At 45.2% G+C, this 24,192-nt stretch overlaps 1 protein-coding gene across 4 annotated transcripts in view; it reads right to left on the bottom strand.

The window, feature by feature from the left end:
- Nucleotides 1-11,455: 11,455 nt before the first annotated feature.
- The window catches only part of LOC108929008 (formin-like protein 2), a 55,228-nt gene continuing 42,491 nt past the window's right edge, over nucleotides 11,456-24,192 (bottom strand). Inside the window, exons 16-27 of one of the 4 annotated variants that reach the window (XM_029257961.1) lie at nucleotides 22,385-22,509; nucleotides 21,952-22,154; nucleotides 21,422-21,656; nucleotides 21,038-21,106; nucleotides 20,826-20,906; nucleotides 20,576-20,705; nucleotides 19,904-20,067; nucleotides 19,549-19,650; nucleotides 19,333-19,431; nucleotides 18,054-18,177; nucleotides 13,948-14,047; nucleotides 12,251-12,323 (exon numbers count right to left, since the gene is read on the bottom strand). In XM_029257961.1, coding sequence (XP_029113794.1) covers nucleotide 12,323; nucleotides 13,948-14,047; nucleotides 18,054-18,177; nucleotides 19,333-19,431; nucleotides 19,549-19,650; nucleotides 19,904-20,067; nucleotides 20,576-20,705; nucleotides 20,826-20,906; nucleotides 21,038-21,106; nucleotides 21,422-21,656; nucleotides 21,952-22,154; nucleotides 22,385-22,509 — 1,433 coding nt within the window. In that variant the 3' untranslated portion in view covers nucleotides 12,251-12,322. Of the gene's footprint in view, nucleotides 12,324-13,064; nucleotides 14,048-16,440; nucleotides 16,956-18,053; nucleotides 18,178-19,332; nucleotides 19,432-19,548; nucleotides 19,651-19,903; nucleotides 20,068-20,575; nucleotides 20,706-20,825; nucleotides 20,907-21,037; nucleotides 21,107-21,421; nucleotides 21,657-21,951; nucleotides 22,155-22,384; nucleotides 22,510-24,192 lie in introns of those variants that run through there. The other 3 variants (XM_029257960.1, XM_029257959.1, XM_018743283.2) reach the window with 3 other exon arrangements.

Below are 24,192 nucleotides of genomic sequence, written 5' to 3'. Positions count from 1 at the left end.
GGGACGGACCAACAGGAGCTGAACCTAATCAAGGCCTCTATTCCTTCCCCCGGTTCGACCAGTGAGAGAGAGCGAGCGAATGAGGAGGTGACGCCGGAGACGACCCCGAGACATCAGCGAGAGAGAGCATGAGCCCGCACGCAACCCCTACCCCGATCAAAGCCCCTCATTCCAAGCACCCCCACGAGACACCAGTTCCCTGTGCCTCCCTTTCCCCTTATCCTTTTGTCTGCCGATCCTCCCGCCGTTGAATAAACCCCCCCAGAAACCCACGTGATTGTGTCAGCGCTTCTTCTTACAGCCAGTAAAGAAGACTTGGAGTTCCTTAGTGGGAATTCCACAAACCAGATCTCTTCTGTTGGACACTTGGCTCCTTGGCACTGATGATGGCTGCAATGTGATGCTGCCCTAGAGCACGGAAGATGTAATGAGATCTGCTTTTTCCCTCCTCTGCATTGTTTCTCCTTTCTCTCCTCCTGTCTCTTGTTCAACGACGGCTGTGCTTTCAGGGTATTAATCCTAGGGTCTTGTTTGTGTAACATTTAGTGATGAGCTCTAATTCCCAATGTGGTGGTTGTCCTTCAGGTCTCATATTATTCCTTCGGTCTTTGTAGTGCCAGCGAAAGCTGGGCTCTTGTGCCGAAAACGTAACCCTGCCCCCTTGTCGATTGATTGCCTGCAGTCAAACCTCCATCTGACTCTTTTCTAAAGACAGGAATATGTGCGTTCCTTTTATTTCCAAAGGATCAATACTTTGTTAATTAAATGGGAGTACCCAAATTAATTACCATTTTCGTTAAAGTTCCCATCCAGAAAAGATCCCGCTTGTCCAGAACCAATGGGCAAGGCAGGGTATATGTACAACATAGGTTCTCATCCTGGAGTTGAAGCAACACCATCGTAGGGTCAAACAGACACATCCAGCGACCACAGAGAATTTAAACACTTTAACTGAAGTTCATGTCTTCGGCTTGAAGGAAGAAATGAGAAAAGACTCGGAAAAACTCAAAAAACAGAGTCCAGATCAACCCTTGTGTTGTGGAACATGAGATGCACCTGCCAGCAAAACATCTTGGTGGTTGTTTATCCTTGCGGTGTTGATTACAGCTATATATTCTGTACAGCTACAGTATCTCAGCTGTGGGAGGAAACCAGAGCACCCAGCAGAAATCCACAGAGACATGGGGAGAACATGCAAATTCCACACAGACTGAGCAGGGATCGACCCCACATCCCCGGGTCGATCCCTGCTCAGTCTGTGTGGAGTTTGCATGTTCTCCCAGTGTCTGCGTGAGTTTCTTCTGGGTGCTCTGGTTTCCTCCCACAGTCCAAAGACATGCAGCTCAGGTTCCCCCATAGTGAGTGAGTGTCACAGAGAGAGTGTGTTCCACTGATGTATGGATGAGTGACCAGTGTAAGTAGTGTATCTAGCAGTGTAAGTTACCATGGTGAATAAGGCGTGTGGGCTGGTAACACTACATAGTGTTCGTTGTAAGTCGCTTTGGAAAAAAAAAAAAGTGTCTGCTAAGAGAATAAATGTAAATGTCAATGTAAACATCCCCTCACACCACCCAAGCGCTGTGAGACAGCACAGCTACCGGTTCAGGAAACCCTTCGGTGACTTTTCAGTCACTTCACATATAATGCATATTTATACAGCACTTTTCACTGGATGAGCTGTGTTACAGGGGCTGGTTATGTTTTACGCTGTACTGTGTTCACAGAGGGTGGTAAATCAAGCAAAGTGCCATTGCTGAATGTTATTCACTGTTATTTTTCGCGTAACGTGGACTGAAGTTTCTGAGGAATGAACCTTCCGCTGTTGATGAAGATAAACGTTTCGTCGCGTTAAACACGCTGCCATGGGTGTTCGATCGGGCTCCTTGGATGACCTCCTCTCCTTTCCCCGTGTCCCCAAGAGGAGCACAAGTTGGACTCAGGGAAGCTGTTCTGCTGCAATGGAAAATGGGTATAACATTGGGGCAAATCCAAGTCGGCAGCCAGGGGTGGAAGGTGGTCCCCTAGGAACCTGCCGCTCAGAAGGCGTGAGCTGATCTTGGAGCTTCGCCCTGCAGGTCCCCCCACCTCAGGTTCGTTGGACGCACTTTGAGGAGCAGTGAGAATAATGGCTCATGAAGACCCGTATCTCATTATAAAAATCAATGTGTGTTGATAAAGTCTCAATTCTGCAGCTCTTTCCAACAAACGCTTGATTTTTCTAATTTTAGATGTTCATGTCGCTGCCGTTCAGGTGTTGCTCTCCGTCTGGCGCCGTAGTCAGGAGACTCCATTAGTATGCATGAGACCTCAGTAAGGTGTAGCGGAGAGAATGGCGGCTAACGGTTTATAATGGATGACAATTACAATCGGCCACGGCTGCATTTTACAGCAGCGCGGTTTGAATTTCTTAATCACCCAGTTTTTTTTTCCCCCCCATGTTTGCCAGATTAAAGGCTTTTTCCGTTCTGTCTGAAGCTTAATTGATAGACTCTTCATCCGCTCCTCGTAGCTATGATTAAAGCGGAGGGGAATGGGGAAGTAATGGGGATTGCTGTGAACGCCTGCCTTGTTTGTTACGGTATCCCGTCTGCCTCGGATGCTGGGTCGCATCTTTTTAAAGTGATTGGGGGAGAGGATTTTACCGGGGTGCCAGAAGCGGGCATTGTGGGGTAAATTATAGCTCTCTAATCCCATCTGCCTTCATTTGGGTGGGAATGTAAATTTCCCCCTTGCAGGCTACTAAGGTGAAGGGTCAGACGGTGCCCCCGATGCTGCCGTACCTGTCATGGTGCCACTGTCACCATCAGCACCTAATCTGAGTCAGTCACACCCACCGTCCCTACTGCTGTCACCAAGGAGCGGTGGTCGGTAATCACAGGCCTTCAATGAACGGGGCTAGTGTCACATTCTACTATTCATGTGGGTACTTCCATCCATCCATCCATCCACCCATCCATCCATTAAATAACCAGTTGTCTTCAGCAGGGTCAAGGTGAACCGGAGCCTATCCTGACAGCACTGAGCGCAAGGCTGAGGGGGAATACACCCTGGAGAGGATGCCAGCCCATTGCAGGGTAGCCACACACATACGCAGACAATTTGGCATCACCAATTCAGTTCCATTGGACTGTGAGCGGAAACCAGAGCAGCCAGAGGAACCGCACACAGACATGGGGAGAACATGTAAACTCCAGACAGGTTGAGCATGTCCTCTTGCTCCACCCAGGCACTCTGAGGCAGCAGCACTACGAGCTGCCCCACTGTGCCGCCCCTAGGTACTTTCTTTGGCACTAAATACAGACCTTCAGCACTTTATGTATTTTCATACAGCGCTATTATTTTCACTTTCATTTATAAATCTGTTTTCTTTTTTTTCTTTTCTTTTCTTTTCTTTTTTATTTCTTTTCTGGCTTGACTCAAATAAAATTTAAATAAGGCTAATGGGATGGCCGTAGTAACTCAAGGCCATTATGCATGTCATCTATGTCGTAAGCAAGGACCACCTGTATTTACTGTAAAATTGCTCTGGTAAAAATTACCTGGCTGTATTATAATGAGTAAATAATGTACAACTCAAAAATAATCATGATTATACATTATATTTGTATAATAATTTTAATAATCACATTATAATAAAACTACAACAATAATAACAATACACACACACACACACACTGTCAGAAACCGCTTGCCCCAAGCGGGGTCGAGGCGACCCGGAGTCTAGCCTGGCAACGCAGCGTGCAGGACTGGAGGGGGAGGGGACGCACCCAGGATGGGATGCCAGTCCATCGCAAGGCAGCCCAGGCAGGACTTGAACCCCAGACCTGCCAGAGACCAGACACAGGCCAAACCAGCTGCACCACCGCACCCCCATAATAACAATAATAACATAAAATAAAAATCTGTAAATGTTGTGGCCTGGCTTGTTCATGCCTGGCATTATACTCAGTCCACTCTCTGCTGTTTGTTCCTGAAAGGTTCCTCAATGGTTCTATTTTTAGATCATTGTTATATTATTTTAATATTTGCTGAACAAAGATCCCCTGAGATGGTTTCCACAGCAATTTTAATTGCAATGCCTTTTGTAATTAGTATCTGTGGTCTGGGGGGGGGGCTGTTTGGACTCAGGCAATCAAGTGATTTGTGTCTCAGCCAATCAGAATTACTCTGGGACAGAGGCGTCCCTGTCCAGCATGGCGGACGGGGACAGATGTCACCTGGGGACAGTTTAAAACTTAGTCTTGCGAAGGGCACTTCATTTGCATGTCAGTAACTGCCGGGACAGCGTAGCACCTAGGCTCACTGAGAAGCACACACACAGTTACCCATTCCACTTTACTGTGTATGTCACTTTTTCCCTTACCTTCAAATTATTTAAATTGTTTGAAAAATTATTTTGTTCAACATATTTTGTTCGAAGGGGGATGTAGCTGGGCATCTGGGTAGAGAAGAATGCAGTAAACAGGAATGAGAAGTGAATACACTCCACCAATACCAAGCTGGATATTTATTTTAGGCTGTTTCTTGAAGAGCAATTAGCCAGATTTCATGACCCTAAGGCTAATCTAAACCCTAACCCTAAACCTAACCTCAACCACAATCCTAATTCATAACCTTCACTATACTGATCCTAATCCCAATCCTAATCCCAATCCCAAACCCTCACCATAACCTTAGTGCCATTCCTAACCCTATCCCTAACCTGACTCCAACCCTAACCCTACCCCTACCCTGTCCCTATCCCTATCCCTAACCAAAACCACAATCCTAATCCTCACCTTAACCATAATCATAACCCTAACCCTAACCTTTAACTTCTAACCATGACCAGAACCCTAACTCTTTGGCACCTTCATGGCACACATGGAGAGGCAGTAGAAGTACAAAGCCGCAATCAAGCTCAATGAGTTTATTAATAGATGCATCTTCTCCACCACCTGTAGACCCCCCCCCCCCCCCCAGCCCCCAGCAAAGTGTTCTGGCACTTTCTTCAGCGCAAAACTAAACCGCGCAGCTCAACCCAAGTCGCGGCTCTTCACCATCATCTTGACAACACAAGCACTTAACGAATGTGACAGCGCTTGGGTTTGGGACACTCGTCCCTTCCCTGTGGCAGGAGGAGATGCCACTTCGCATACATCTCCCCTTTACTTGTGTTCCAAGGAACGAACCCTGGAATCATGATAACATTTATGATGGTTTTCACCTCAGGCTACATGTATTACAAATACACTAAGTCATGTCTTTAGATGATTGCAACATCTATCTATCTATCTATCTATCTATCTATCTATCTATCTATCTATCTATCCATCTATCTTCACACTCATATAAACTGTATAAAGATGTGTGTGTCTGTGTGTGGCTAAAAGAATTGTGGTCCTCACACAAAAATACACGCCAGTTCTTTCAAGATGGACCTTTCCTGCTCATATTTTTCCTCTTACTAAAATGCCTTTTTCATCCATTGAAACTTGGAAGCTCTCTTGGCCCAGGTGACCTTGACCGCTAATGAGCACTGATTGCCATGGCGACTCCATGTTTTCCTGCTGGAGCTACTGCTCTCTCGACGGCTTGCATCTGGCGAACATCTGGACCGTGGCCGTGAGGCTGTTGGCTCATCACCACAGTCCTCGTGTCCCCTGGTCTCGGAGCCACCGACAGCCTCTTTCATCTGCTCACCTTTCGGCTTTCGGGAGCTCCGCAGAAAACCTGCTACCTGTCATCGGGGTCTTTTAATAGCATCTGTAAATAGAAAAAAGAGAAAAAGAAACTCTGATGTCAGCGTGTAGTGGGTCTATACATATATGCAGTAGTAATTATCTACAATGAACTTACAATTTATATGACTTTAGGACACGATTTTCTCCAGATAGTGACATACAACTCAGGGAACAATACAAAATGTGCATTACATCAACAGGAGTTTAATGGATAGGAAATACATTTATACATATTTGCATGTACATCTATATGTAAATGATTATATATATTAAATGTGCATATGTACAATGATATATAAATAGTTTTTAATAGTAAACATAAGCAGTAATCATTAGCATCAATAATCAATAGTATTATGGACCAGTAAATACTCTAAAAGTCAAATTAGACCCACAGCTTTTCCCTGCCTTTGTATAAAGATATATGACGCAATGATACATATTATATAAATTCATGCCGAATTGTTACAGAACTGATTTGTCACAGAGCGGTTTATGCTGTGAAAGGTACAGTTTTTTTTTTTCAACTTAATGTTATTCTAAAAAAGTCTGCGTTTGCGAGTAAACTGGATACATGAAGCAAAAATGGATTTGGATAATTGAAGCAATTAGACATTTGAGAAATAGTTTATTCTTCTCTTCGATGAATAGCAATATCGCCACCTTGTGGTCGCGAGCGTTACTGCACGTGGTTTATCTCCGCCAATCAGACTTCGATCCCGGAGGGAAAAATCGGGATGTTTTGCGCTATGCAGGCAGTGAAGCCCCTGATTCAATTTACAGGCTTAATAGAAGCCATTTAACTTCCTTTCCGAGCTGTTAGTGCCAGAAGGAGAGCTAAAAAATCTGCTCGGCTTGCACCTCCAGCACAGAAATTGAATGACCGTGGCCTGAATTTCTGGAGAAAATGATCAATGAGAGGTTAGATGACCTTCGCTTTTGATTTTACCTGAATTCCTGGCTTCACATTTGGTGCCGCGGCATCTTTTAGGGTTTTACCTGAGTAAAGTCCCAGGATCTTGCTCTCAGAGACGTGTCGTGTGGAGATTCCGATTTTCACTTTTTAATGTTTCATTCTGCACCTGTGTAACTGTGTTCTTTGGTGAACGCGATGAAAGTTCACAGGTAAACGAGCCAATTAATTTATCGGTGTTTGAAATTAAGTGCAAAAAAAAAAAAAAAGAAGGAAATGTACATTTTAAAATAAATGTGCAATGTAGAGTGCCAGTCAAAAGTTTGAGTACACCTGGGCAGCCAGGGTAATACCTGTATGGGAGGAGCTGGGCAGAAGAGTGAAAGCCAAGCAACGTGCTGGTGTCCGACAGCTCCAGGCTGCAGAAGAGCTGCGGAAACATGGCGCCTCATTTCTTCGCCAGACTTGTAAACCTGAGCCTCATGGGGGAAGAAAAGTTTCCAGCCAAGGCAGTCAAACTAGTGGTGCTGTGTGTTTGGTCAGACAGGTGCTGCACTTTAAGGCCCCTTTACTGCACCCGGGGAGGGGGGGTTTCTGCCCTTCCATTGGTTCGGTTCTGTGGAAAATTCTGGACGAGCTTCACAAGTGCATGAGGCTCCGCTCCTCCCCACCGTGAGCGCAGACATCTGCTTCGCTGACATGCTGAGCCGACCAGGTGTGCAAGAGTCCGTCCTTCCAGGCATCCCGTGTTGCCGTTGAGGATCTGCGTACTTACACACTTATACAGTTACACACTTATCCTGCTCTTCACTGCTGTGTGCTGTATTATTCTGCAAATTTAAATTTTCTTTTGCTCCACACACTTTATAGACTTAACATGTCAACTACTTACAGTACAACTTAAAAAAATCACCTAAATTTACCCTGTACAAATGGGTAAATAACTGCAACACTGTAATTTGCGTTAGCGAAACACATCAGCTCTAAGTATGAATGCAAACACACACACACATTTTCAGAACCGCTTGTCCCATACGGGGTCACGGGGAACCGGAGCCTACCCGGCAACACAGGGCGTAAGGCCGGAGGGGGAGGGGACACACCCAGGACGGGACGCCAGTCCGCCACAAGGCACCCCAAGCGGGATTCGAACCCCAGACCCACTGGAGAGCAGGACTGTGGTCCAACCCACCGCGCCACCGCACCCCCTTGAATGCAAACATAAAACACAAAATTTTAAGGGCTGCATGGTGGCACAGCAAGTAGCACTGCTGTCTCACAGCAGCTGGGTGGTGCGACAGGACAGGGGTTTGATCCCCGCTCAGTCTGTGTGGAGTTTGCGTGTTCTCCGTGTGTTTCCACTGGGTGCTCTGGTTTCCTCCCACAGTCCAAAGATGTGCTGCTCAGGTTCCCCCATAGTGTGTGAGTGACAGAGAGAGAGTGTGTGTACCACTGATGTATGGATGAGTGACCCAGTGTAAGTAGTGTATCTAGCAGTGTAAGTCACCGCGGTGAATAAGGTGTGGGGGCTGATGGCACTACATAGAGTTCATGGGAAGCTCTTTTGGAGAAAAGTGTCTGCTAAATAAATTTAATATCTGTAGATATTAAAACAAGATTATACCCGAGTCTTTAAATCAGTGGCTGTCCTTAATTACCACACCATCTGTGCAGATTTGTGAAAGAAATGTGTTCAAGGGTTCATCCAGGGACGGTGCGGTGGTGCAGCGGGTTTGGCCGGGTCCTGCTCTCTGGTGGGTCTGGGGTTCGAGTGGATACTGTGTGACGGACTCGTGTCCTGTCCTCGGTGTGTCCCCTCTCCCTCCAGCCTTACGCCCTGTGTTGGTGGGTTAGGCTCTAGCTTGCCACAACCCCGCTCAGGACACACGGGTGTGGCCAGTGTGTGTGTGTGTGTGTGTGTGTGTGGGGGGGGTTTATCCATATAACCTCAGGCATTATATATTTTCATGAAAAACAAAAGTGGTTTCAAATGAACTGTTATTATTATTATAACAACATCGACAATAATAATAATAATAATTTGCTGACATAATTGTACAGAAACAATTAAGGGTACACTAAGCTACTTGCAATTAGTGACAAATTCACAAAACAACAATTCAAGACAAGTTTATAGGGCACCTGATGAAAACCCTCACAAACACAGACTGAGCTGTATTTGCACCCATTTGAACCCACAGTCCAGGATCTGTGAGGCTCCAGTGCTGCCCGCTGTGCCGCCATGGGTGGAGGCCTGGGGGTTGGGGGGTCGTGGCAATAACGCAATACGTTTTGCCCACACTGGCAGGAAGCTGCTTGAACGGTTTGGGCGTTGGTTTCGCTCCAGCTGGAAGGCGGCATGTTTTATATATTTTGCCCCTCTAACAGAGGGGCGTTCGCTGTCACTTTCGGTGACCTCATTAGCAGAGATGCGGTGCAGCACCCATGGCTCATTAAAATGTCAATGAACTGAAGCGGCAGTGTTTCGTAAGGGCTAAAGAGCCCGGCGAGGGCGCTAATTGCGATAATTCATAATCTGAGCCTGGAGCTCCTGGGCAGCTGAGACACGGCGGACTGCGGGATGAGGCATCGGGAGTAGGGAAGGACGCTACGGCACCAGCTGATGTCTTCGTACCATCATCCATCTCGTCGTGTCGATCGGCGTGCGACCTTGCCACGTGAACGCCATACCTTTCAGCCCAGGTAGAAAAGCGGGAGAAGCACAATTGTACCCGAGACCTCGGAAATGTATGTCTCCAGGAGTGATGAGCAACTTAGTTCCAATCCTACACCCCAGCAAGAGCACTGCACACCTTCGCTTGGTGGCTCCACTGACAAGGGGACCAAAACCCAAAGTCTGTCGGTTCTCAGTTTTGGCCCCAGTGTCCCTCAGAACTGCTGAACCCCTCCCAGACTTCATGAAGGGTATTAAAACACATTTTTTTCAGACCAGTTTCTCTCTTGATCTCCCAACTACATAAACGGTAAATCACAGCATCTCTTAAAATACCTGTTGAGGTAAAGTTCAATACGGCGAAATAAGGCACTAATATGAAGTGAGCTGTGACTTCAGGAGGTGTCCAGGGGGGGACATAGTACACATTCTTCAGCTTTTTTCTTTAATTAATTCTAAAGATGCATTGTCCAGCACCCAACAGCATGTGTGACAAGTTCAGAAAAAGGAGCAGATACCCAGAGAGAGATACAGAGAAAACATTCTGATCTATAAGTTTATGGGAAGAATAATGCCTAGGTCAGCGAAACATGCATTAATAAATATTTCAAATGGATTAAATACATTTTTAAATATTATAAATATACATAAACATATTTACATACAAATTTATATGTAAATATATGTGTTTCTAATATTTTAAAATGTATTTAATCCATTTAAAATATTTCACATTTTTTTGATAATTCAGGTGAAATACTGTTTTCTAAAATCTTTTATTTTTGGGTTCACAGAACCAGCTGTCGGTTGGTGCCCTGAGTCCCTGTCTTAAAGACTCACCAGAGGAGGTTCAGCATTTCCCAGCAAACGAAACTCTTCAACCTCTTGCTGTCGTCATTTAAGCCGCAGCTCTACGAGTTGGACCACTGACTGATGATAAAGACCACTTACCGCATCATAGTAGTGTAAATAGTTTATTTCATCAAAACTGCAGAAAAATCGGCTCCAGCTGGAAAGCTGTGCTATGAAACGCTAAAAACGAAGCTAAAAATAGATTTTTTTTTCGTGAAAACAGCATGCTAATAATTCCAAAGTTACGAGTGTGAGACTGAAGGGTGACCACGTGACGTGTACCACGTTACGAAAGCACGTGCGCGCGCCAAAAAAGTGGCCTGCCCTGAATTCACATCACGCCGCGACACCGCGACGCCACTCGGCTGCACGGCAGACCATGTCTCGCCGAAGCTAGGAGAGTTTTCACCGTTTCGTTAATTTAAATAAAGCGAAAAAATAACATCTATAAGTTAAAACCACATTCCATTCTTATGGCACTGAATGCGGCCAATTTTCTCAAAAGCAATATGTACAGTAACAACGTTACACTAAAGTGTGTTTTAAGTACCCAACAAAAAAAAAAAAAAAACTGCATGTTATCTAGCAAAAATATCTGTACATTTGGGAGGGGAAAAAAAAAAGACATTTTTTAACGTTGTTATGAATACGACTACGCATATCAAAAAACACCAGACGCTCGTGTCAATGGGGTCACATGACCATCCGTGACTCATTACTTTTTGTTACACTGTTAAAGTCAGGGGACAAACGCAGCGGTCGGACGTCTTCAGGCGCACTCGTTCCCGCCCAATTTTCACGATAATCACGCCAAGGGGACTTGACTTTGGTTCCTTTCTTTGACCGCTCTGCAACCACGCGCGGTTCCATCTCCCACTTGGCCCGTGCCCAGCGCACGCCAGCGATGAGGCTCGCCCCCCCTTCCTCGTCTTCGAAAGGGAGACCACCTGCGGCGGTTCACCCGGAGCCAACGTGCAGAACGTGTGGAGATCCACCGTTTCGGTGCACTTAGTTTGTCCTCCTGTGACCTCCTGCGACCTCCTGCGTCCCCTTCTCTCGTCCCGTGAACGCGTCTCATCCCGGAGAAGCATCGTCCTGGTTCCATCATTCACGGCAAATAAACCTCTGCGCATGAGCTCACCGCTTCATCGAGTGTTTGTTCGGCGGCACCCACGGCACCCCACATCTCCCGGACCCTCACCTCTCGCTATTGACCGCAGATCCCCAGATCTCTAAAACATTCACGTTCCATCTGAACGTCACCAAAGACCTCTCATCTCATTAAGCTGTGTGTGTGTGTCTCTCAGCCCTGCAACTGGGTAACACTAATGAAGGAGATGCTAATACTTTGGCGTGTACACCAAGAATGTCAGCGATGCCCACAGATCCCCGGCGTGTTCCAGCCGGAATCATCGATTCCACTTCCCTGCAGCGGCGCGTTCAAACTTCTCGTTTGTGCTTAAAAAAACGGCTCAAAAAAGTCCAGTCGTGTCCGACTTCGCCGGACACACGCGTAGCACAGGTTCACGTCGACCTGAACACCTTTCGTTCGAAAAAAAAAAAAAGACCCAGGTAATAAAAATGAAAAATCTGATGAAACTCCTTTCAAAAAGTGCATATGAAACATGTTATAAACCGTAGTAAAAAGCAACAGGTGTGTCACGGGAATGCTGTGAAATGTCATTTACCTTTGGAACAAGTGGCTGCTGGGAAATACCTACAACCGACCAACACCTCCCGCGTCCCTGCAGACATTTGGGCGTCTGACAAATTGAGAGGAAATAAAAGCAGCTTGAAAAAAAAAGGAAATTAACAAAAAAAAAAAAAAAATAATTAAATCCACGTTGGGTTATATTGCTCCCAGGTAAACAAAATGACGAGCATTAATTTCATTGAGGCACTTCACTTGGTTAATGGTCCAGAAAAGAGGCTTTTTAGGGTTCCTCTTTGTATTTTTCATCGATCCCAAAGCCAACGTACATGTTCATCTTCAGAGGGCTGCAGTGCCCTTTAAACTCCCCATGTCCATGACACCCCCACCCCTCGTCGTGTCACATGACCATCTCGGAGCTGATGGAGGACTTCAAGGTGTGATCATCGATGCATCGTCGAGCGCTCCTCCTCACCGCGTCGGCACGTCTGAAAGGCTGACTGCGGAGATCTGGGGGGGGGACAAGGCAGCTGTGAGAGGCCCGGCAGTGGTTCGAGACACCCCGAGGGCGGGTCCTGTTGACGCCAGTGCAAAGCAGCTTGAGTGAGTCAGACACCTGTGGGCCTGTCCATCTCAAAGCCTCAAACACACGTCATTAATCGTACTACTAGTCTCCCTCATTTTTTATATGTTCAATATGTCAAAAATATATGGGTTTTCTTTTATTTTTCTCCAAATTATTGTGTATTACTCATTTCCTATGAACAAACTTTTTTCATTAGAGGTTCAGGTTTTTTTAAATAGTTTAATTTATTGCTCAAGGGTGTCCTCCTTTGTGCAATGCATATACGAGATGCTCCATATATGAAAAATGTAAATAAAAACAGGCATAATCAATTGACAGGTTCACGATACTCTTATAAGGCCAACAGATCTATAACGTAAACTATCAGAGAAATATCAGTTCTCATTGGGGGATATAGGATATCAATAACTCCCCCCTTTGGGAATAATAATTAAATTTCAGTGATTATTTGCATCTTTATATTTTATTCAGTTTGTATTCATATATATATAAAACCTTGTTTAAAACTTATTGTTAAAAGGCAATCAAAGTATTTTTTTCTTACAATATTTTTTCTTACAATACTCCATATACTGTAGTTATACACACCTATATTTATATATAGTCATGTACACCCATAACTTTCCCTTGCACAGGATATAATATTTTTCTTCACTGTCCCAGTGCCTGTTTTTTTTTTTTTTTAAATGTTCCAGTTTTTAACAGCCACAGACTTATTAATTTTAATGTCTGTGTCCCAGGTTACAACATCTCCTGTCCCTTACTGCATATTATGTGTTTTCACTCGCGTCTCTCTATGTAACGATCTTGCCTGTTTAACGGGTGGGATTTGACCTCAACCCGTATGACCCAGGTAGTGCTCAGTACTTCCTGAAAACCAGCCCGCATCCTAATTATTATTGACCATATAGGTCAATATTCTGAGACCAGACGTGCACGGGGATTCTTCGAACAGATGGTTTCGCCGAAAAGTCGCAAGTCACGTAAATGATTAGCTCAGAGAATTCGACAACGGCTGTGCTGACGTAGAATTTGCTGGAAACATGACATTGGAATGAATTAACTACTACTAAACGCAGCACAGCCGACCCTTGGCGGTCGCTCATATTCATAACATATGCAGCAATTGCTCATAAAACAGTTTCCGGTACATTAACTAGAAGCGCGAGGAGTGTGTCTATAATAGCTGTGGGTGTGAACACACCTAGTGGCGCACGCATTATACTGTATGTGATTGTGTTACGAATATATGAATATATTATACATGAAAATAATATGTGAATATTATAATATGAATGGGACAACTGCGGGTCGGATGCAATGGGAAATTAAATTTCCAGTCTTTGGCGACTCGATTCCTGTAGATTGAGCTTGAAAGAGCAGTATTTTGACGTGCTGGGAGGAGAGCAACTGGGAACCGGGACCTGGGACCCGGGACAGGCCTTTTGGTGGCATGGGGTCGGGGAGGGGGATGTGGGGGGTTGTCTGAGTAGACAGCTCTCAGCACGGTACGGTGCACGGACATAGGAAACAAAGAAAGATGCTTGCCAGAGTTGGGTCACATCCAGCACCGTTGCGGTGCTGCTGGAGGAGTTCCTTACCCTCGAGTGGACATTGGGAAATTTAGTAATATTATTCTTCTTTAGAGCTGGATGAAGAGAAGACAGAACGGAGGTTAAACACGGGAAGGGAAGGGTGACAAAGCGAGTCACACCAGAGAGTTCAGACCGGCCGTGCCGCGGGTTAGCGCTCAGTGGGCGGGGCTGGGGAAGGAGGCGGGGCTCTTGCGATGGGAGGAGCAAGGCTGGGGAAAGTGGCGAATGGGGGGGGGGGATTAGAGTGTTTCGGATGGAAAACCCCCAAGCTGCTTTGCAGAGTGACTCCCGACAGAGAAGGAAAATGCGAAATCCCCGGAAAACGTTAAACTGGGAGAGCGGCGTGAAGGAGGAAAGACATGAAATTATAATCATCATTTGCGAACTCAAAATGCAAAGTAGAATTCAAACAGGTTTTTGGCCAGTTACATGTCCATGGGAAAGGAAAGGAAAATATATGTAATATAAATGAGGACTGTTTTATATATATATATATATTATATATATGTGTATAGAGGGGGCACGGTCCTGCTCTCCGGTGGGTCTGGGATTCAGGTCCCGCTTGGGGTGCCTTGTGACGGACTGGCGTCCCGTCCTGGGTGTGTCCCCTCCCCTTCTGGCCTTACGCCCTGTGTTACCGGGTAGGCTCCGGTTCCCCGCGACCCCTTATGGGACAAGCGGTTCTGAAAATGTGTGTGTGTGCATACAGTATATGCATATATATACTTTTTAGATGTTTTGCACTGGAATATTGAGGTCATGCACATGCAGTGGTCTGCAGATGGTTTGACGGAGCCGAGAGGGTCATGCGACACTGCTGACACACCTCGCCGCAAGCTGGCAAGGGAGGTGAGGCAGGGTGAGGGGGCGGAGCTTAGGGGATGAAGGATGCAGGGTGCAACATGGGGGCGGCGATGGATGAAAAGCTGGCTGCATGCAACAGCAAAATGATGCCATACATTGTTATACAGCAGAGCATTCAGATGCGGACAGATGGAACACATGAGCAACACTGCAAATCCTGGGTACAAAATACACCCCTGAAACATAGAGGCAACTTTGGGTACAAACCTTTACAGGCACTTAATTAGGTTCCAGAGAAAATTCATACCTGAATAAATATATTTAAATTATTGCTACGCTTCTCCACCTTTGCATGCATGGTCCCAAACACAAGAGGTCCAAAATGAAAAGCACAAAGGTTTTTGGTTCGGTCTCCAATGTGGTGGAATGACCTCCCGCTGCCACTCAGAACTGCTGAATCCCACCCTGCATTTAAGAAGGGTCTCGAAACTCACCTCTTTCAGACTCACTTTTCCCCCGATCTCGTAAATACTCGATAAGTGCGTATGTGTTTATGCTCAATACACAAGGTAACAAAAATTTTATTTTGTTGATTTGTTTGTGTATTCCATTCAGCTTTGTTAGATTAATCATACTTTTGGCGTCAGTTTGTACTATACGGTGGCACAGTGAGTAGCGCTGCTGTCTCACAGCACCTGAGTGGTGTGAGAGAACCTGGGTTCAATCCCCACTCAGTCTGTGTGGAGTTTGCATGTTCTCCCTGTGCCTGTGTGGGTTTCCTCTGGGTGCTCTGGTTTCCTCCCACAGTCCAAAGACATGCTGTTCAGGTTTCCCCCATAGTGTGTGAGTGTCACAAAGAGAGTGTGTTTCACTGATGTATTGATAAGTGACCCATTGAAAGTAGTGTATCTAGCAGTGTAAGCTACCATGGTAAATAAGGTGTGTGGGCTGGTAACACTACATAGTATTCATTGAAAGTCGCTTTGAAGAAAAGCATCTGCTAAGTGAATAAACGTAATGTCAGTTTTTAGAAAAATATTCCATAATTTTGAACTTAGCGAATTTTTGCACTTGGTTCCAAGAACCGAATATTCCAGTACTTCTAGGATCTTATGCTTTCCAGAATGTTTTAGTACTAGGATGTTCTGGTGTCTTCTAGAATCTTCCAATGGCTGCAATATTATGTGGCTAAAACTGACACCCTAAAAGAACCTGTGGTATTTTTGTAATCAGTAAACTTTAATCATAATCAACGCAAAAATCAACATAAATAAGAACTTTGCAAAATTGTGTCACACTGCGCAACTAAAAAAAGAATTGTTTAATAATGGGCAGGCATGGCGGCACTGAGCGTTTGGTCTGGTCCTGCTCGCTGGTGGGTCTGGGGTTCGAGTCACGCTTGGGGTGCCTTGCGATGGACTGGCATCCCATCCTGGGTGTGTCCTCCACCCCCCCCAGACCTGTGCCCTGTGTTACCAGGTTAGGCTCTGGCTCCCCGTGACCCCACTTGGGACAGCTACTCTTGTAATGTGTACTGGTTCATATGGTGTAATGTGACAAACTGACTGTACGCTACAATCACATGTCTGCATCCAAATCTCTCCTTCTGTTGATGTGATGCACATCGTTTTGGAGAAAAGCGTCTGCTGAGTGAATAAATGTAAATGTATCAAATAACCGAGGTGACACTACAATAAGGTGACATTGCACATCGTAACTGCGAAACGTGACATTTAATTGCTGTCTGCAGTCTTGGGGGGGGAGCAGTAGCTGTGTTGATGTTGTTCCAACACAAGGTGGCGGTAGGGCTGCGATGGGAACATTATGGATCTGCTGTGGAAACCAAGTGGTTTGTGAGCTGTTGACTCTAATGACAAATGAGCAGTAATGGTTCATGCGATGGCTGCTGGTGGGGGGAAAAGTGGGTGTCAGAGCTCCATCAGAGAGCTTCTCATGCTGGAAATAGTGAAGGACACACACACATACAGAGGCATGCCCAAGCCCGAGGGCGGGAGACAGAAAGGTAAAGTTCAGGGAGGCCACCTTTCCGAGAAAGAGGTTAGGGTTAGTAACGGAAGTCCTCAAGGTGAGCAGGTTCGCAGAAGAACCGTGAGCCCCGCTTGGCCGTTCGGGCGGTAAAGGGCGCCGTCTTCAGCACTGCATAGGAACGACAGCCAGACAAGAACAAAACCACAAGGCAGTGAGCAAGAACCTACGGCGTTAGCACGTTAGCACGTTAGCATGTCAGCACAGCCTATGGCACCTGGAACCTACAGCAGGACAGGGTGAAAGCCGCCACCTTCCCTCTTTCCATCCCACTCTACTTGACCTACCGCCCCACGCAGCAGATGGAGCAGCGGTTAAAGCAACACACCCGTGAAACTGCTGAGAAAGGAACTGGCGTTTATCTTTCGAGCAAGATACATAAACCTACTCGGTGCAGTAATACCCAGCTGTACTTCTGGGGGATGGTGCTGAAGGGCAGAACTGTGGAACTCAGCAAACTCTTCTGGATACAAGTAAAAATTTAAGGTTTTTGTCTGTAAATGATCATAACGCCTTTATTAACCAGCCCCCCCTCTGTCTTTTGTGGGCAAAGGGGAATGGAGAGGCACAGCATTCAAACAGCACGTTCACACACGCTCACACACATCGGATCAGGTGTCTAGTGGATGCATGTATTACTTAACGATCAACATCTGACAAGGATGCACAGGAACGATGGTGGAGGGAAAGTTTATTAGTCCTCAGTCAAGTTGTGTTTGTGATTACAGCACATTTATTCATTTAACTGGCACTTGCCTCCAAAGTGACTTACCATGATGAACTGCTTACAATTATTTACCATTTCCATAGGGGGTCATTTTTACTGTTTCAAGCCAGCGTAAGTACCTTCATAAAGGGTACCACAGCAGGAGATAGGATTTGAACCTAGGTCCTTTGGGTCCAAATGTGGGAGCTCTAACCATCTCACTACCTGCTGCCCCCGGTCACATTAATACCCGAGCGTGATGGGGTCCGACATAGACTCTGTGCTGGGGAACTCTGGGATTGCTCAGGGTATCTGAATGCTGGCTTCTAGATGCAGTCTGCGGGCTGTGCCTTGGAACAACGGCTAGGGTTGCGGGTGGGATGGAGGGGTGGGAAGTGGGTAATAGGACGATTGGGGCAGTTTGTGCATTATGGGTGAGAGGGGACAGGGTGTGTGGGTGTTTGTAGCAGCGTGTGACATCGGCTGGAGAAGCGCAGCCCTACCTGTGATGATGTCCTCGATGGCGCCGTCCTTCCCCTCGTACACATGCCTGCTGTCCTTCACCTGCTTCCTGCGCAGCTCTGCAATCAGCTCCTGCTGCTGCCGCTTGGTCTTCTGGGAGGGAGACTGGAAATGTAGGCAGAGGAGATGAGACTTACTGTAAAATCTCAGACATAATGCTTTTTTACCCATTTCTTACTGTACATTTTATACTTATACCTTTATTTTCATAGCATTAATACTCATAAACAATTTAAAGATGTATACAGTTGAGTTTGAATATGTCCTAATTATGACAGATGTAACCCTTCTAACAGCTGCAAAAAGGCAAGCATTATACAGGACTTCTGGTGGTGTAGTTGTAAGAGTTACTGCCTTTTCATCCAAAAGTCGCAGGTTTGATCCCCACCTCCCACTGTAGTACCCTTGAGCAAGGTACTTACCCTAAATTGCTCCAGTTAAAATTACCCAGCTGTATAAATGGGTAAATAATTTCAAATACCTTAACATTATAAATTGCTTTGGAGAAAAGCATCAGCTAAATGAAAGATATTAACACAGATAATTGCAATCAAAAAATACCCAAAAAGTACATCTTCTATAAATATAAAGCAGTTCCTAAACTCACCCTAAGTAAACATGCAATTATACATTTAATTTTTACATAATTGCAAGTCCTTAGATTGAGGCTACGCACCACACGTGGGTGTACATTACATCCAAAATTTTACAGCAACTCGTCTTATTCACTCGCGCAAATCAAGATATGCAAATTTGATTTTAGTTGGGATATTTCCTTAATTTTAACAGACACATCCCTTCTCTTTGCAAAAATAAAGACAAAACATTATCCAAGAAGTTAACATATACATTTGCACACCATTCCACGGAGGAAGACGGTTTGCAAGACCTCATAGGTGACAGATCCTAACTCTGCTTTTTAGTTTGGAAGAGCTATTAATATATAATAATAATATTATAACATATAATAATACTATATTAATGTGCACAGATAATAATAATTAGGTAAATTAATGCACAATCGAAAAAAGAAGACATTTAAAAAGCTTAAAGTATAACTGTCTTTTAGTTTAATAATAACGCATATAAAAGCATTATTAAACTAAAAAAGAGTTATGGTGTGAATTTTTGCCATTTAAAAGGTGCCCATGAATCATACAAGATGAGATTATTGTCATAGGTAGGGATTAAGTTGGATATGAGTTTTTGCTGTTTCAAAACCCATTCCTCTCATGTTGATCTGTTGGAGAACCTTCCTACCTTCTGGTTCTCTTCCTGCATCATGGCTTCCTGCTCCAGCAGCCTCTCCATCAGCATCTGCTCCTGCCTCCTCCTCTGCTCGTTGTCCTCCTCCGCTTGCTGGGGACAGCCGATTGGAGGCTCTCAGCATCACCGGGCAATTTGGTGTCACACCCCCAACAGCCCACATCATCATCATCATCATCCACAGCCACACCCATACACTGTCTCGGGTACCTTGTAGGACTTGATGAAGCGTACAAACACGGGGAAGAACACGGAGGGAGGCGTGGTTTTGGAGCTCTCCCCGTAGAATTTCACCGCATCCTCGAAAGCATCCTTAGATAGAGGTGAACAACATTGCTTAGACAAGATCAGAACAAGAGACCCATTAACACATGCTTCATTGGTGCTTTTTATCCAAGCCTCTCCCTCGAACTTGAACCAGCAACCTTCTGGACACAAGCATTTGTCCTTATTCACTCCTAACTGCAGCAGAAATGGCCTTGAAAAGCTACCGTTGCATTTCCAAACACCTATGTTAAAATCACCCGTACAAAAATGGCCCCAAACTCAAACCTCCTGCCCTCACCTGCGCCACCTTGGCGTCATCTTGCAGCTGCTTCAGCCGGCCCTCGTTGAGAGCGATGAAGTCCTTGAGGAGCACGTTGTGGCCGTGAATGCTGTACTCGCGGCGGGACAGATCCATGCCCCGCTGCAGTTCCTTCACATCCAGCAGCACGTTCTCCAGCGACACTATGGCACGGAGGGCAAATGGTTGGAGTCCATCCACAGCTGGGCACCAGTGAACCCCAACTGGTCCAGTTTGCTGGTCAAACACACTACCCAGCTGACTCCTCTCACCAAAGCAGCTCACAGTTTACAATTCATGCATCCAGCAGGTTATACAGCTAGAGATTTATTTATTCACGCAATTCCGGCTGGAAACCAAGCTCATGGGTACAACAGCTGGGCACCGTATTAATTTGCACAAATTACTTCTTGAATACCAGTAATGTCCTTTAACCCTTAGACCAGCTACTGGCTCTTTAAGTTGGCCTTTGGCAAAACTTTGATAAAAATCACATGCTCATACAATATTCAAAAAACATTTTTACATTTTTTTGGTTCCAGATTGCAGTAAAACATATACAGTATATATACACACGTGTGTGTATTTTCTATTGCAAAAAAGTCTTCACACACAGACACACATAAATACTGTATATATATTTGTATGAATACAAATTAATGCTTTTGGTACCTGCAGCTGCTTTTTCCACATAGTTGAGCTCATTATAGAAAAGAGACACCGAAGGGTACTTTTCCTTCACGATGTTTGCGATGTAGTGCAACAACGTTTGCTTCCGGTCCGTCGACTTTGTCTCCAATAGCTTAAGAAATCAGGAATAAAATTTAAAAAAAAAAAATAAATAAACACAAGCGGATTAATGCCTTAAAATATGTAGAAAAGGGAGTCAAATGTGTACCCAGACGGAAAAACTGCACTTTACCAAGTCTAAACTCTGAAGTTTAAAGCCGTAGACCGCTCCCCTTTTACCGCTGTTCATGTAGTTCCCGAGAGCCAAGATGATCTGTGAAGCAGAGTCGCAGGAACGTAAAAATACACACGGGATCAAGTAAATCACAGGAACAGGCTTCTCCAGCTCACAGGCAATGTGCGATTTTCCTGCACAAAGAGAATATAGCGTCCTGCAGTACTTACCTCTAGAATTTTCTTCAACTTCTGTGATGATTTTATTGACACCGATGCTGCAATAATGGCATGTATTTGCTATGAAAACGAAACAGAGAAACTGTCATTATCCATATAAATATATATACACACATACCTATTATTTCTGCATGTGAACAATATAATATCCATTATTTCACTGATGCCTTTGTCCAGTGTGAATATACAATATCAGATTTGTCCACTATGCTACTTACAGTGATTTACCCATGTATACAACTGTGTAATTTCTACTGTATCAGTTCAGGGTAAATACCTTGACTAAGGGTACAACAGGAGGACTGGGCATGGTTGCCTTTCTTATGTGGGCTGTTGTGGAAATATGGGGTCATTTGGGATGGGCTGGGTACTCACTGGCGTGAGCATCTGCACACTCTCACAGAAGTTGGCCATGAAGGCCATGATGGTCATCTTCTGCATGAGTCGCTCAATCTTGCTGAAATGCATCATGAAGCGGTCCTCCTCCGTCAGGCTCTCCAGGGGCTTACGCTCCTTCTCGTACTGTCGCAGCACCTTCACCTCCTTCTCAGTGGGTATGAAGCGCATCAGGCACTCCACAAAGTCCACGGGCAGCGTTTGCAGGTCGAACCTAGGAGAGGGAGCACCACAGACCACAATATGGGAATCTGTTAGGATCTGACTCGTGTACATGTCACCTCAGCTAATTTTGAGTGGGAGTAGTTCCAGGTATCTGAAGATAAAGTTCTGTTCCAGCAAAGTTCAGTGGGTATCTTTAGTTTTGCTCGGACTGTTGGGTAAACACAAAGCATATGTTTCTTTTTCCAGTCACAGCCTGACTTTCTGAAGAATCCCGAGGGACACGTTCGGGCAGAGCACTTTAAGGGCCAACGTGAGGTCATCGGACAGGCAGGAGCATGGCTCACATCTGAATGGCTTTACAGATCTCCTCGGGCGTCTTCCCAACTTTCCTCAGCGTGATAGCCAGGTTCTTGGCTCTGTTGGCATCCAGGAGTGTCACCTTGTTGGATGCCTTCTGGGAGACTCTTTGTTTGGTTGAGATCACGTCAACGGCCGAGCCCTGGGCCTTTGTCTTGAACATCTCCTCAAACTCCTCCACATTTAAATCCTACAGTTAAGAAAGCAAAAGTTGATGGGTTCAGCACAAAGGTGTGAAAACAGAATATTGGCAGACTTGTAGAAGGAGAATGTATGTATGATCATATTATGCACATCTGCCATGCAATGGCTCTTTGCTCAGAATGACTCATTAAGCAACAGGAATTCAGCTAGTATAGATTCAGTTCATTGAAGTGATACAAGTGAATGATCCCTACGGGGAGATAATGAGATCCTCACCTCCAAGATCCTTTCATCATCAATCTCATTGAAGACAGTCCCATTGATCTGATTGGGTTTCAGTGCCACCCAGTTGAAAACCGGCATGCGGAACTTCGTCTTTATGGGTTTCTTGATTTTCACTGCTGCAAGAGGCAGGTGAGAGAAAAAGTTATGTATCCGAAGTGGCGTCCATTTTTAATCAATAAACACAAATGGACAGCACGGAGGTTATCGTAGTGATCGGATGGGGGTGCTCACAAGCAATGAGCAGTGATAAGCTGAAGTGGATCGGCAAGCCCTGAATGGAACTGGTCTATCAACAAAGAACGAGTAAAGAATCTGGACCTCGAGTCCTGAATCTTGCACCAAGGGCTTTGGACGAGGTGGTTTGATGGTTAAGGACCACCAGTACCTTCTAAGGCTGCTCATTCAGTTGTCAATTGATTCAAGTTTTGTAACTTTGAATAAGAGATTTAACACAATTGTCTCTGCATATGTATATTGAGCAATACAAAAGATATGGTTGCGAAAGACGCAGCTAAGGTATCTAAGCGTTGAAAGGTTGGAAAACTGCCGACATTTCAGGTGGCGTAAACAAAACACCACTGTTCCTTCTCAGGGTCAAAATCATGCCTGGTGTATTTTGAGACTTGTATTTAGATGGAGGAACGATTGGCTTGCTGCCACTATGTTCTTTTACAGTTATCTCCCTGCCTTCCCCATGAACCCCCCCCTCCCCCCAAGCTCCACATCTGCAGCCGGATACACACATGCACAGGTTGGGTGGATAGATAAGTCTTACAAGAGCAAAGCAAGGAACGTTCTGCGTTTACATAACGTTACGCCTCCTGCACCGACTTCAACCGGCATTTGGTGAGGCAGAAATGTGTTTCGGCATGCAACGCTGCACAACGCAAATACGGTACGACCAACCAGACACAGCAGGCAGGAACATGGTATTTTCACTTCTTGACCAGATTTGTTTAGTCACTACCCTGGGATTAAAGCAAGGCTTTTCAAAATCTTTGTAAACAATTAAATTAATACATGGAGGAGAAATCACTGCAGGGCAAGAAAAAAATGACAGACTTGGGGATCATATACTTGAGTGTTTTGCTGTGTTTTTAGGAAAATTTCACTCCGTGCAACACATTGCCGAGCAGCAAATTACTCTTATTTTGTTTTTATTGCTGTCTATAATCGGACTGGCGTCCCGTCCGGGGTGTGTCCCCTGCCCCTCCAGCCTTACGCCCTGAGTTGCCGGTTAAGGCTCCGGCTCCCTGTGACCCCGTATGGGCCAAGCGGTTCACACGATGTGTGTGTGTGTGTGTGCTGTCTATGATGGCGCTGAGGTACGCCTGACTGAGCGGAGCGCAATTTTATGCCTCCCACCGTGGGGGTGGGTGGGGTACATCGTTGGAAACCTGGCACTGAGCTCAGAATTTCATTTCATATTCAAGGAGCCAGAACCTTGCAACTACACTCCAGTATGTGCTTGGGTCTTAAACTGAAAATACCATCTCCGTTAAAAACAACACACATGTAAATCACAGTCACATGAAAAATTCGACCTACAAAACAGTTTGATGGGTCCGTCTTTGTGGGCAGAAGAATATAACAGAAAAACAAAAAACAACAAGCAGAGAGGAATAATTACTAAGGAAGGAAACTGGAAAAGTCATTACCACTGATTCAGTATTAAAACTACTGGAAATTCTGTTACGAACAGTGCAGTTTTTCCGATGACATCAATCTAACTCGTAAAACTGTGACAATAAACATGAAAACAACACAAAAGCACACATTTACTCAGCAGTTTTCAAATA

This window comes from Scleropages formosus, chromosome 14, assembly GCF_900964775.1.
Source record: "Scleropages formosus chromosome 14, fSclFor1.1, whole genome shotgun sequence".
NCBI lineage: Eukaryota > Metazoa > Chordata > Actinopteri > Osteoglossiformes > Osteoglossidae > Scleropages > Scleropages formosus.
Note: the sequence above shows the minus strand (reverse complement) of the source record. Positions and strands in the feature narration are given on the sequence as shown.